This window comes from Benincasa hispida, chromosome 7, assembly GCF_027475165.1.
Source record: "Benincasa hispida cultivar pf3 chromosome 7, pf3_genome.v1.1, whole genome shotgun sequence".
NCBI classification, from domain to species: Eukaryota; Viridiplantae; Streptophyta; class Magnoliopsida; order Cucurbitales; family Cucurbitaceae; genus Benincasa; species Benincasa hispida.
In genome coordinates, this window is record NC_143484.1 from 55,639,671 (window position 1) to 55,655,204 (window position 15,534).

General features: G+C 32.5%; 3 protein-coding genes across 3 annotated transcripts; 2 read left to right on the forward strand and 1 right to left on the reverse strand.

Moving 5' to 3' along the window:
* Nucleotides 1-450: 450 nt before the first annotated feature.
* LOC150035262 (uncharacterized) lies at nucleotides 451-2,076 on the forward strand. Its single transcript, XM_090315291.1, is given in 3 exon segments — nucleotides 451-462; nucleotides 1,427-1,519; nucleotides 1,597-2,076. Coding segments are annotated over 3 exon segments (585 nt in total).
* Nucleotides 2,077-3,451: 1,375 nt separating this feature from the next.
* LOC120081699 (uncharacterized) lies at nucleotides 3,452-6,972 on the reverse strand. Its single transcript, XM_039036790.2, has 3 exons — nucleotides 6,215-6,972; nucleotides 4,917-5,431; nucleotides 3,452-4,330 (listed from the first exon to the last, which is right to left on the reverse strand). The coding sequence occupies exons 1-2, from the start codon at nucleotides 6,718-6,720 to the stop codon at nucleotides 4,990-4,992; spliced, it is 948 nt and encodes a 315-aa protein (XP_038892718.1). The 5' UTR covers nucleotides 6,721-6,972; the 3' UTR covers nucleotides 3,452-4,330; nucleotides 4,917-4,989.
* On the forward strand, nucleotides 3,778-4,518 carry LOC120081700 (thioredoxin H4-like). Its single transcript, XM_039036791.2, has 3 exons — nucleotides 3,778-3,915; nucleotides 4,027-4,149; nucleotides 4,232-4,518. The coding sequence occupies exons 1-3, from the start codon at nucleotides 3,778-3,780 to the stop codon at nucleotides 4,364-4,366; spliced, it is 396 nt and encodes a 131-aa protein (XP_038892719.1). The 3' UTR covers nucleotides 4,367-4,518.
* Nucleotides 6,973-15,534: the final 8,562 nt, after the last annotated feature.

A 15,534-nucleotide genomic window follows, 5' to 3' on the forward strand; every position in this document is an offset into this window, starting at 1 on the left:
TATAATTGAATAATCATTAGACAACAAATTGAATATATTAGATTATTATACTATAATTGAATAATCATTAGACAATAAATTGAATAAATTGAATATATTAGATTATTATACTATAAATTAAATATATTAGATTATTATAATGTAAAACTTTATTGATTACAAAAAAAAAAAAAATTGAATATACAGTAGATTATTATAAAAAAAATTGAATATACAATAAATTATAATAAAAAAATTGAATATACAATAAAATGAATATATAATAAAAAAAAATTTATTTATTATTCAATCCCTAACTATCTGGAACCCGTCTAAGTAACGAAGGACACTTCCTTCGATTATGTCCTAACTGGTTACAAAATCCACATTGTTATCGAGTGGTTAATTCTGTCCAATCCATCTCGTTGTGATAACGTGGACTTTTCGGTCTACCAGGTCTTCTTAACAACGATGAATCAGGATGTAAGATAGGCATATTAGGGTGTGTGATCCAGTAATCTTCATGCTGTACAGGTTGAAATTGAGGAGAGTAACATTCAACATACGTTGACAATTTGTAGTAGTCCTCAATAAAATCTCCGTAGTTCATGTTAAAATGTGAGCAAACGGCCATAAAATGCGAGCATGGAATGCCGAATGCTTGCCACTTGTTAATGAACAATACCGCTCGGTATGATGACTTGTTCGAGATCACTAAGTATGAAACACCTGAGAGAAATTGTAACACACGAAGAGGTGTGTTTAATTTCAGATCGACATGCTAGTATAATTGTAGCAGTGAACAACCCAGCTACATCATGTTAATGACGCTTTACAGCTACATCATATTAATGATGCTAAGTTAGTTGGACGAGCATACGGTTCTCGGTATGTTGTTTTAATTCAATTTGATTTTTATATCACTGATCTAGTTAATTTAAATTCTAAATTATCAATTTAAAAATTTAGGTGGAGAGACAAATTTTGTGTGACTAAGACATCCACACATGTAGTCAACCAATATAGATACATGTTTGATCTGCTTCAACCTGAACAGGTATATTACAGTAAACCTAATTGATTATTTTATTCACATTTTTATTGTATTTGTCTTTAATATTCTCTAATATAATATTTTGTGTTTCAGGTTATTTAGGAGCTGTACAAAATTATCGTGCATACTTTGCCTAATTTTTATACGAATGGTCAAAACATATGGCGGACGATGAGTCCTCTCATATGTTTTCACATTGGTGAGTGGCATCTTCCTGATAGGGTGATGAGACAATTCGGTTTTCAGCAGGATGTCCCATCGCCTTGTAATACTAAACACGTACTGCATGATATTGACCTAAGGACTGGAGATTGGTCCGAAAAAGTTGCACATTTGGTAGTGCGATGGCACTATCGTGCAAGGTTTATTGCAGTGGGGGTTTCTCTTGAACAGTTTGACACAGATGTCACTCTAGAATATATTCATTGGTATAATAATATCACAAAGCGCTACGTCACTCGTCCGGGAGCAGCTGTGGGTCATCTGGTAAATGAATGAATATTATCTAATTTTTTTAATTTAAATTTATTTTAAATATTGTCTAATTGTTATATAATTCACAGAGATCGAACAACAGTAGACTCCATAAGGTTGCGAATGATCTGAACCAGTTTCTTGCTATATGTAGTGACAACCAAAGCTATATGGAGGAAATTCATTATATGTACGATATACCTATTGTTCCTCCACCAGCTCCTAGACGTAGAGGACCTGTTCGAAAAGAGGATGAGTTTGATGAGGTTGCACATATTGTGGAAGAGTTGTCCCCTATGACGCAGACGCGGAGTCAAACTAATTATGTTAGACCGATGATGATGATGCCAGCATTTGGTTCAGGACATTATGACTTAGAGGCCGGTTCTTCGTCTTCATACGTGCATGGACATGGTCGGGGTCGTGGAGAGCATAATGAATATTTATATTATGAAGCGCCTGCAGAGGTACCAGAGCAACATCAAGAAGAATCCGAGCAACCTCAAGTTCGAAATCGACGATGACAACCAGCTCGAAATCGACGACGTTAGCCTTGTGGGACACATTGACTTTTGATATTTTTACATAAATGAGATATTTAATTTACATTTTTTTATGAGTTATTATTATTTTTTAATTTATTCTTTTTAGAGTTTAAATAAAATAATAAAATATTTTTAGAAATTGCTTTTATAAAATGGAAAATTAAAAAAAAAGATTAAAAAGAAGAAGGTAGAATGTGTAATAATTAAAAAGGAAAAAAAGAAAAATTTGTACGGTATTCTCACTCTCTATCAAAATCTCACTCTCGCTCACGCTCAAAATCTCGCTCTCGCTCTCTCTCATAATCTCACTCTCGAATTTGATTGGGAAGTTCAGTGGCAAAAAGAAGGAGATTTATTAGCTCGTTATTTAGTCAGACTTGCTGAGATGACAAAATCCGTAAAAATTGTTCAACAAAGCTTTGGAAGGAATTCCAGGGGATCTTATGAAAATTTAGAAATACAATCTTTTGATAGAGGAAGGTCTCCGGAATGATAATTAAACAGACTCAATAATAATGTTAGGAAGGGCAAGGTCGAGAATGTCGAATTTTCAACCCTCGACTTATTTAAAAAAAAAAAAATAATATTTTTACAAATAGTTTGAAAATAACAATATTTTCTAAAAGGACAATATCCTTTTAATTTTCCCCTCAACGAATTATGTTTGTTGTTGCTTAGCATATTTTTGGTATTTGTACTGACATGTGGGGTCCACTACCCAATCTATAATAAAAAAAATGTAAATTGATTGACGAGCGGAGGTGATCTATTTGCATTTCAAAATTACGTTACTGTTACTGTACTGTTACAATATGAGAAGAATGAAACAATCATGTTTACTGTTATCGTTATCGTTATTGTTAATAAATTTAACATATTTTTTAGATTCTAAGTAAACATGATAAAAAATAATCCAATTACATTTTTGATTTTCGATCATTACCGTTGATCTATCAATTAGATTTCTTATGAATTAGTAAACATAGCCCTAAGTGTCTCTGTTAACAAAATCTATTAAAAGTGTAATTTATCTTTTTCTTTTTTTAGCCGAAAAGATGCATGGATTTGACATCATGGGAAAAGTATATAGATCTACGTCGTTCAAACGGTGAATTATTTATTCCCCACCTCTGATTGTCCATATAAAAGGCAAAAAAGAAATCTTCATTAATATTAATTAAATAGCGCCATTAGCAACATCAAAACATTGATTAATTTATGCAACATTATTAATATTATGTGCTCCTAACAAATTTTCTGGACATTAAATCTTAGGTAATTAATCAATATTAATTCAACTCATAATTTATTAGTTCTTTATCAAAGTTATGTCCCCTAAATCAATTTAGGATAGTTCAAGCATTAATCATATTTTAAGTTCGTATCTATACTTTTCTCATAAAGGGAAAAAAAGTTAATTTTAATATTTAACAATTTTGTCAACTCTTGATGTGCAGCTAATTAACTGTGTTCATCTCCACAAGAGAGCATAAAGAACGGTGTTCATTTGATTTTCCGTTGACAACGCAATATAATTGGAATAGAACATAAAACTTCGGCCAAGATGGGAATCATATTCCAAACACTATGTGACTTAATTACCTTTTTACTCTTTCTACTATATAAATAAAGCTTCTCTTCGGCTATATCTTGAAATCTGTGCACTCAAAAACAAGACATCAAACAGAGATCTGAGTTCAAAGCTTGCAGCTTCAATTTCAAAACATGGGAGCAAGCTTTACGGTCCCACGTTCGAAATCTTCAAATGCAACATTACAACCAAAGACTCCAATCATTGTGGAGTGTCGCAACAAAGCTCAATGGACAGCTCGTTTTGAAGCCACAAAGGAAACCAACAAGCTTGTAAGTTTCATACGAACTTTCTATCCCAACATACAATAATGTATGTTCTGGTTTTGTTGTGGACAAGCAAGCAGCTGGGCTGATTTAACTTTGTGTTGTGGTTTGGTATAGATGGTGATTGACTTCACTGCAGCATGGTGTGGACCTTGTCGACACATGGAGCCGATCATCAAGGAGTTTGCTGCAAGGTTCAAGGATGTTGAGTTCGTCAAAATCGATGTCGATGAATTGATGGTATGAGCTTTCAATCTTGTCTTGTCTTTGGTTTTGTTTTGGTTCAGTACATGACCTGTTGAAAAAATGGATGACAACGCAGGATGTTGCACAGGAATATGGAGTGGAGGCAATGCCAACATTCATACTGATTAAGAACGGGAAAGTAGTCGATAAGGTGGTAGGAGCCAGGAGGGAGGACCTGCAGAAGAAGATTGAGAAATATAGTAAATATTGATTGAGGCTTATGAAGCTTCTTAATAAGGAAGGAAGAAAAAGTAATAAAGAACCAGGAATCTAGTTATCTAGAACAAACTAAAATGGTGTTTATTTTATTATTCCAGTCCTTCTTTCTTATGATTTATAAATATTCTACCTATTGCTCTTCTATTTGTCCAGTCTCTTTCTTCCTCTGCACATTCACACACAACAAATACATAGCAGAACATGCATTTGGTTGGTTTGATTGCAATTAACACTAGAAATTTGAGAAGATAAGAAAAAGGACATTATATAGATTATTCAACAACAGTGGATGCAAAAGTATACACGAAATTCCAAGCTAATAAAATACATATAATCTTACATTGACTTCCCGTAAAAATATGTATGATCACATGATGCAACATTATTATAATCAAGTCAAAGTTAACTTTTGGCTACAAGGGCAGTGGATGAAGAACGCTAGATTTCCCTTCCTAAATCTTATTTCCAGGAATCAATCAAGCAGTTCTTCAAAATCCTAATATGCACAATGTTCCTTTTCGGAGAGTAAGACAAGTATTTACATGTTTTCGAGCTTGCATTATTGATTCTCTGCATCGAAGGTTCGTCCTTGTGGCTGCTCCTGAGCTTAACTTCTTAATCAGAACCACCCAAAGCTCTTCTTAGATCAGATTTCTGTTCAAAAGTAAGCTTTGATGGGAAAATGATATCAAACTTGATTCTAAGATTCCCCTTCTTGTTTGGTTCTTTAGAGATGGGCATTCCTTCATTTTGGATCACTACCTCGTAACCCGGTTTGACAATATCAGTTACAGTAGTGAGATCTCTTCCATCCAAAGTTGTAATGTTCAATGCCTTTCCAGTGAGTGCTTCTAATAGAGATATTTTCTGATTGACAACCAAATCATTACCATCCCTCTCAAAAACAGAATGGGGTTTCTCATCGATGATAAATATGAGATCAGCAGGAGCAACACCAGGTTCTTGATTGCCTTTCTCAGGGAAAGTGATTTTTGTCCCCTTCTTCCAACCAGGCTTAATATCTATTTTTAACACTTCATCAACAGTTTTTGGTTTCCTACAAAACAAGTTCCTTGAATAAGCCTAAATCGTGTAGGAAAAAGAGGAGAAAACTCAAGCCAGAAATATGCAAGAACATTGAAGATGTAATGAGATCAAGGAAATAAGGTGGTCAAATGCGAGCTTGATTGCAAGGAGATGGCAAAAAGAAAGACAAAACTTATGTTCGATCAGTTCAAATCAACGATGTTCTTTTCCAATTTTCAGCAAAAAAAGCGTGTTTATTATTCCTAAATACAATAAAATATCATTATAGATGCTTCAGTTAGCTGGAGGTTATTGAAAATTCACGATGCAATCAAGTGGTCATTGAACAAAGTGGAAGCACCAATTCCTTTCCCGATCATAATCCACAAACTTAATGTCAGGGCATCATATTCATAAGATTATAAAATCTACCCAATGTCTTTCTGTATTACACACTCAACCAACCTATTAGCTACACGAGTAGGCTTTTCAAGTTAGGGAAACAAGAATTTGACATACCACTGGTTCATAATTGTTTATCATATAGCCTTTCTATCAATGGTAAAAATAGAATAGAAGGAATCATTTGCCATGTAAAGAGGTATCAATATCCTCACAATCCTAAGCAGCTCAGCCAGAAAAAAGGAATAATATATTCCATGCAATATTTCCTTCACAGTTCCATCCATTAAGAGTATTAATACAGACCCACGATAATTCGAAGATACCATTATATGCAATCAAAACAAATAAGAATTATAAGCATTTAATATTTTTGTTTCAACAAAAAACAGAAATCAGGAATTTCACATACCCAAATTCATCAGGGACAGTGCGGGAAATCCTCATCTTCCTTCTGGAACCTTTGTAAAGCTCCTCCAAACTACACAGTAACTTGCTCTCAACTGGCGGAGCTTTTCTATTCGTTTGTTTCCCAGTCTCCACCTTCCCATTCTTAAACAAACTCTCTCCTCTAAACCCTCGGCTCTTACCACTCCCAGCTCCACCGAAAAACTCGGCAAAAATGTCGTCGGCATCGCGAGGAACATAGGAAAAAGAAGGATTAGAATTAGGCGGAGGAACAAAATCAGCAGACTTAAGAGCCTCCTCGCCGTAGAGATCGTAGATCTGACGCTTCTTAGCGTCGCTTAAAACATCATAAGCTTCAGAGATCTGCTTGAACTTGGCCTCCGCTTCTTTCTTGTTGTAAGGATTCTTATCAGGATGCCATTTCATAGCTAACCTCTTGTAAGACCTCTTCAAGTCATCTTCATTCGCATTTCTGTTCACCTTCAACACATTGTAGTAATCCACCCCCATCACACAGCTACCTCGATCGCTTAAAGCTTTCAAAATGTGGATGATAGTTGCAAGAAATTGAAGAAACTTGCCCGGAGAGTTCAAAATTTCTTCGAATTTGACTTCAGTTTTGGGAGTAAAGTAGAAGGAGGTGGTGGAAAATTTGGAAAAACAGAGGAATCCGGCGAAACGGCCGTCGTGTGATCACAAAATTGAGTGGCTGATTGATTGTTGTAATCGCGCTTTTTTTTATTAATATATATAAACTTATAGTCAAAATGTCTTCGCCTGCTATCGTAACAGCTCGGTGACGGAATCTTGCGTGAATGACAAAAGTGAATGGACGACGACGATTTTCCTTATCCACGTGAGTGTCATCCCTCACCACTCACCCCCTCTCCTTTTGAATTGTCGGGCAACAAAATGTTTAATGCAATTATTGTTTTTTAAAATAAATATTATCTCTTTTAATGGACGCCTTCTATTATTTGAAAGGTAGGTTTTTTTAAAATTAATTTAATTTAATTAAATCATCAATTATTAGTTGGTTCTGATCAATATATATTTTGAGATTAAACCAAATTAATCGTACTTAATTCAAGAGTTTAATATAAACATTTTTTTTTCTATTTTAATACTCGTAAAATCATCAAATAGTGCAAAAGGCTCACTTTAAAATGAAATAAAATATTAAGGTGAGTTTGTCGGCATATTTTACTATATTAGTTTATAAAGACAAAAATATATTATTCATGAAAAAAGCCAAAAATATATATTCATAATAAAGACAAGAAGGAAATTATATAAGTTTGATTTGTTGTTAAGATTTGATTTTCCATTTCCCTTTTAAGAAAGACATTTTTTTTTCTACACAAGAAAGGTAGAAGATTTAAGCTCTTGGTAATGTTTTACGTCAACTATTACTAAAAAATTTTGACAAGCTAAAATTATCTTTTAAGTTAAGTTCAAATTCAAACTCATTAGAATTGGACTACAACTTTTATATAGTTTGATGTATAAATGAAACATAAAAAAATATTTTTTTTTCTTTTTAGCTCATCAAAATATAAAAAATATCCATTGAAACGTATGGTTAAAGCTATTAGCATTTTAAGGGTCGATTGTTACATCTCCTGTCATTATAATTGTTGGATTAAAAAAAAATATTCATTTTAATCATGAATGAACATTTAACACTTATAGAGTAATGCCACAGCATGACTCAACTGATATAAAGTATGAACTATCGACCAAGAGATTATATTTTAGAATCCCTCGCTCCACATGTTATTAAACTAAAAAAAATATTTATGTTGTAGTCATACCATATTAAATAATTGATTTAAATACTAGTTTGGTCCTATATATGACTTTGGTTTGTTTCGATCTTTGTACTTTTAAAATGTTTTATTTTAATTTTTGTACTTTCAGTTTTTGTTCATTTTAGTTCAGTTTAGTTTCTTTTGAAAAGAACGAAATGGACACTTTTAAAAAGTACAAAAACGAGAATAAACATTTTGAAAATATATGAACCAATCTGAATTAAAGTAAAAAACTAGTTTGATCCGTATTTTATTTTTACTATTTTTTGTTTAATTAACTCAACAATTTTTTTTCAAAAAGAAAAAGAAAAAGAAAAGATGTGATTAAATAGTAAGGTGAGGGGCATGTGAGTGTATCACATTTACAATCACAAAGCACTACGAAAATATCGAACGTGCAGTCAAGTAGCGAATGGGGTTGTTGTAGGAAAGAGAGAGGAGAGGGACATTTTTGTACTTTCTCCATATATTTTAATAATCTAATTATATAATAAATAAAATAAATTATTCATTTAAATTTGGAATTGGAATATTAGTCGGCAGTCGCGACCGTGCGAACCGCTGCACAATGAGCCAAAGACGTCATTTTTCACCAATCAACCCGCTGGCCCTCTAAATCAAATTCTCCTTATAAAATTTTAATTATCAATTTTTGGTTGTAAGTCAAATATTTTTATCATAATGTCTAATCAATACCAACTGAGTTTCACTAATATAATTAGAAAATCTCGACTCATATTAATCGTAATAAGTCATATTTAGATGTTATGATCTCGAACAGATCTGTCGTGTCGTGATAAACCGTTTATCTTAAAAGTAATTTTGACAAAAATCTAGTTCTGATATGAATTTGGTGTTGTGTTACTCTCAAAGTTAAAATAACACTATTATCAAACGTGGACCCGTTAGAAAACGATTGGAATAAAAAAAATGTTGCTCATATTAGGCACTGAAGAATACTAGAAAAATCAAATTAAACGCAACAAATTGAGACAAATAGTTTTAGATCCATAAACTTGAGATTTTACAGAATGCCTAAAGTCGACCTAAATTATTCTCAATACTATCTATAAAATATCAAGTAAAAAATGTTTATACGGTAATTTAATTAATATAGTTCAATTGACTTCATATTCTTATTTAGAATTTTAACAGTGGTATAGAAGAGAAAGCATAAAGAGCATGTCATTGTCATGTGGGACAATTTTAATTTAGCACCAAAAAGATCTTAATATACTTATGTTCTAAGGTCTAAAGGGGAAAAAGAATAGTCCTACTGGAAAAAAAAAGATATTTCCTTTTTCAAAATTATTTGGATTTATTTCTTATTCATTTCTCTGGTAGATTTTATTGGAAAATGGTTTTTAATAGGAATATATCTTTTTAATCTTTAGATTTTCTTAGAGGTCGTTTATTTTGCAGACATCCTAAATTCCTATGGAGTGGACATTTAAATTATATAAGATCGGTATAATAACTCTAGAGGGGTGAATAGGGTTTATTTAAACTAATGAAATCTTTTTCATTATCATGAGCCCAACGCTACAAGAATTTTGGGTTTTCTCGACAAAAAAAAGAGAAGTCCAAAAACCATCAGAAAAGATTCTCTCGATGGTTTTTCAACCATCGGCATGATCGTTCGGATAGTCTTGTTGGAAAAACCTTCTTCTGACTAAAAAAAACTAAGAAAAAATAGGGTGAATCCAACATATGATACAATGTCAAGCATGATGTTACAAATAATATATATGACAAGTGGACAACACGAAAGCAAACAGAAATATAAAGACATAGAGATTAATAACCTAGTTCGGTGCAAATTCACCATGTTTTGGGACTGTGTGCCAGATGAAACGAAACTTCACTATATAAAGTGTCGAAAGTACTTATCTGGTAGACTTTCTATTCAATGACTCATGTACAACTACCTTTTTAATTTCAACTTAGGCTCCTTCTAAGTTTGAGCTCCCCTCATTTCCACAAAGAAGCTTCTTTAAGCTTTGTATGAGATCCCTTCAATACAACATACTTAGGCTTCCCCTAAGAATGAGATCCCCTCACATTCATCGTATTTAGGCTCCCCCCAAATACAATATCAAATCAAGCTCCTCCCGAGTTCTACAATGACTGTCGAACCAAAATCTCAACGACAAATACAAGGATTTTCAATAACAATACATAGAGGTTAAGGCTTAGACAAAATCTAAGCTCAAAACCCTCAATACACATTTTTTTAATAATACAACTAACCTTAAAAAAGAATAAGAGTACCATATAAATAAGGTTTGCTTCGAGAGTATATTTTAGGAGTTAATAAAAATTATCTGCAGGAAAATAAGAAAAGCAGCCGCGGAAACATGTAAATCACATAGACAGATAAAGAAAAGATATTTTGTCGAATCTACTGTAAGACATGTAACAATGTTAATAACAATGTCTTTGACATGTTGCACAACATGTTGCTCGATTTTGCCTGTAATAAGATCAGCCAACCACATTGCATTTTTATGATAATATTAGCCAATCATACTGCAGTAATAATCTTCCCTTTTGACTATATTTTAAGGCAAAATAAACCAATCATCAAGATACGACAATAGAAGGAAACCAACCAGACTAGAGCAACATGCACATAAAAAACCATCAGACAGATCAAATCAACAATCACAACCACAAACTATCAAAATGGTGTTGAACTAAACTTCTTCTCCCCCTTTTGTTTGGCTTACAAAAACAGCCAAAAGTAACAAAAACTATGACAATAGAGACAAACAACCAACCAGTAACAAGTAAGAGTAATCTGAAAGCACAAAACCAATTACCCATCAGTAGAGCTTTCAATATAGCCATCAGAATATGTATCATCCAACACATGTTTAGAGTCTTCAGCAACTAGTCCTACTTAACACAATAGCCAACATAAGAAGAAATAGAGAGAGTTATATCCAAGACAATAATATCATTAGTAAAAAAAACTATCCCCATCAACTAGTAGAGGAATGCCCTGGATGATGACGCGCACAAGATGTCGTAAAGCATATTAACACTAACATAAGTAACACTGAGATCAACAATGCTTAAGGAAGCCTCTAGAGAGCCTGCCTTTTTCACATAAACTTTTGTAGAACAACTACCATAACAATATATGGCTTACCCTAATACTAAAAGCAATAATTGTTGGGAATTTCCTAAAACTCCCGGTTCGTAATTTTGAAAACATATTCTATTTATCAATAAAAGTATTATTAAAATTTCATTCTATTATAAAATCCAATAAACGAACCCATGACTATAGTATGAATACTTTAACTTTATGTAGAGACATAAAAGAGGATCAAGTTATAGTATATAGCTTAAAAGGTCTATAAGTATATGGATGAGATTGGGAACCTCATCCTGGGGACATTGTGGATGCGGTCCACTTTGTATACTGATACAAAGGATGTGATCCCAAAATCGTTCATGTGGTGACATGCGAATAGGGACATCCTATGCAAACTAGACCATGAAATAGTCATTTTTCTTTATAACGACCGTTTACTGTTAAAACTGACTATTTCAATTCGATGACCTAGGGTAACTCGATCTTAATCCTGAGCTAACTATGAACTCCTGTTTATTCGGGATTATCCTTTTATTTGCATAGGTGAGAGTAGTTCAACAGCCTGCTTAATAAGCCTCCCATTTTAGGATAAAATCGGATAGATAGCTGAGGACATAGTCTAGTAAGAAGGAATTCACTCCTACCTAATTTAGAGTTAGCAGATATGTTGTTCTCTTAAGTACTGATTCCTGGTTTTGAACAAAGGGGTCCTGCTCTCTCATGATAGTGGGACATGGTTTATTAGTTGGACTATAAACCAATTGTTCAATAGAGAATCGATAGTGACTTAAGGAGCAAGATGTATTTATAGGGGCAAAACAGTAATTTTGATCTAGCTGTAAATACGAACGACCTGTAAAGGATCAACTTATTGATTATGATTAAATAAAGTGACGAAAATATATTTATAGTAAGGAGAGTGTAACTATCGAGCTATAATAGTATGTCTCGATAGTTAACGAATATTGATTAATTCGGTTTAAAGAGTTTAGCCAATTAATCTCAAGTCGTTGGAGCTCATGATCTATAGGTCCATAAGGTTCCTCTACTAGCTCGTAAAAGATTACACATTGGATTAGAATATTGAGTGAATTTGAAACGTTCAAATTGGAAATTAGGGTTTAGAATTTGAAATATTCAAATTCATTTTAGAGTTTGGATAATTATATTTGATATAATTAACGTTTAAATTTATTCAAATTTAAGCTTAATCAGAGAGTTCAAAATATCTAAAAGATACTTTAAATATTGATTACATGAATATGATTTAAGCTTAATCAGAGAGTTCCACTTACTAAGGTGCTAATTGAAGTGTTAGTCAGTTGAAGTCAGTGGTTGCATGTTTGAACTTAATAAATACTTCAAATTTCAAAGTATTTTTTCATGCAATCTGAACTTTTATAAAAGTTTTGAAATTTACTTGCTCCCTAAAACCTCTTCAATCCCATCTCCAATGGCTTTCAATTCTGAGTTTCCACCACTAATCCAATGTTGAGAATAGTAGAGAAGATCCTCTTGGTGATCTACTGGAGATTTGGAGATCTAATTCGTGGAGATTGCAAGGATTTGAAATGATTCTACAAAGGTTGTACATTTCTGAAACCCTCTTTATTAAAACTGTTTTTCAGCATGCTTTATACTCAAAATAAGAGTAATTAGAGTGCTTAATGATTATGTTAGCTTCACTTTATGCATGTTTACTCTATCAATAATACCTCTAAATTTAGCACACGAAAGGAAGGAATACCACAAACATGACAAGAATAAAATTGGAAAGAATCATCTCAGCAGATCTGCAACCAAAGAAGAAAAGAAAACAAGAGCAAAAAAAAAAAAAAAAAAAATCTACCCACAAAGTCAAAAACAAAAAATTACGAGATAAATAAGAAAAATATTATCTACCAACCAAAACCACAACAACCCATACTAGACAAACTAAAACAGAAACATATCATGATCTCCTACTCACGATCGCAACCTACTCATTCTCCCATTTTGCCATGAAGAAAAACGGTTAGTAGAAGGGGGTTGAGATGACAACATATCATCACAGGATGTATCCATAATGACAGGCCTAACACTGAGAACAACATAATCAACTATATCTTTAGCATAACAAGATCAACAATAGGAATATTAGACATATTAGACATATTAGAGCCTAAATTTTCATTGCCTAAATCCGAAATAACTTTATTCATAACAAAATCAACACCAAGCTTTTCCATAATTGATTCATTATTGGCACAAACATTCAACTATGAAATATCTTCATACATATTCATATTAGAGAGTAATAGATTGGGAGTAATATGATCAGTATAGCAAGAATATCTTCTTTAGAGATAAAAACTTCAGATACATAATTATTCTTCTCAGAAGGATGAAAGTTATCTTTAAGACTTAAGTCATCAACGTCCTGAATTTTTTCATCATCTTCTTCTTACTAAAAGGCAATTAAAGGAATATCATCATCATAAATATTCTCCCCAATGCTCTCCACAATACTAAGACTAATTTCTTTAATGTCCTCAGACATGTGCTCAACATGAACAACATTTTCTTTTTTAAAAAATTTCTTCAAGATTATTTTGAATAACATCAAACTTAGGAGAACTAGCTTAAAAAACATCACAAGTAGAGCCAGGGTCAGATGAAATAACATTCACAGTAATCAAATTCTCAGGAACTACAATAAACAAATGAGGTAAATCTCTAACTAGGTCACAACCAACACCATCCTTTTCAGACAACTTTACTATTCACATTATCAACATCCACATAGACTAAGACTGAGGCAACAACATTTTCAAGAATATCTTCTGAAACATCATCAATCTTACAAGAAGAAACAATAAAAGCACGCTTAATCTCAACAGAATCACAAGCCATGTTAGCAAAAACAACATGAACACTACTTTCAAGAACCTTAGTTTCTTCTTAGATAACAATTGACTTATTTGTAGCAACATGCTTTCCAATATTTGAGACAAGTTTGTCAACATTTTCAACAACAATATTTTTACTGTAAGAGAGAATCCTCATGTAGCGGAAGCATCAAAGATCTATAAGCACTCCAATTCATTAATTTTGGCAGAAACTAAAGCATGATCATCAATCACAAGAGGGTTTGAAGTCATAATTTTGTAGAACTCTTCAAGATCTTGATTCTTAATTGTTATCTTCTCTAAAACTTGCTGTGAACCACCTCAAGATCTTCCCAACTATACTTTTGAAGCTTTAGAATGAGTTGTGGGACTCAAGAACAGCTTGAACGAAAGGAAACTTGGAGAGAAGCTCACTGCTACAACCCACTTGAAGAACAATTTCTTCAGCCTGAATTTTTCTATAAAAACTCTTTGAATGCACGCCTCAATTCCACTTCAATCTTCTTTATTTATTACAGGCTATCATGCAAAGAAGATGGTTGTATGAGATGCAGCTCATGCTTGGAGTTATTGAAGCCTAACTTAGTGGGTTTTGTGTGAGCAAGTTGAAGATGATAATGGAAAAAACCAAATTTCCATTTTGTGTCATTTTTCCAAAACCACATGCTTTCTAAAAATAAATTTGATTTGAAATATTGAAAATATTATTAATTTTGTAAATTAATTTCATAAATTAATTTTCTAATAAAATTAATAAATAATTATTTAAATAATTCAATTAATTTTAATTTGAATTATTATCAAAATAAAATATTATCAATTAATTTTAATTAATTTAATATCAAATATTAAATTAATTTTACACAAATCTACCTTCATATATTTAAATCATATTTAAATATAAGTTCTTCTATTCCGTTTAATTCTAATTTGAATGTTTCAAATTAACTTATCATGCTACTCTAAAGATAATCCATTTACGAGCTAATAGGGGGACCTTGCGGACCTATAGTTCATGGGCTCCAACGATCTGAGATTAGTTGGCTAAACTCATTACATCGAATTAACCCCCATTTGAACTAATGGGTCACTTCACTAAAGTCCGTAGTTGAACTCCTCTCACTGTAGATATATTATGTCCACTTGATATAACCATGATCAGTAAGTTGATCCTTCACAGGTCGTTCGTAATCACAACTGGGTCAAGATCACCATTTTACCCCTGTGAATACATTTTGTTCCTTAAGTTCCTACTGACCCTCTAATGAACAATTTTGATTCATAATACTTATGAATCAAGTCTTTTTTCTATCATGAGAAGGCGGGGCCCCGATTGTTCAAGACTTGGAATCAGTATTTAAGAGAACAACCTATCTGCTGAAGGAAATCGATCACGAGGATTTCCATGAGCAGTGGAAAGATTATTCCAAATTACAATCATATATGAACTTTACAATTACAGTCATAAACAGAAACATACGGTTATGCATTCAATACAGAAATTACAACATGATAACTACAA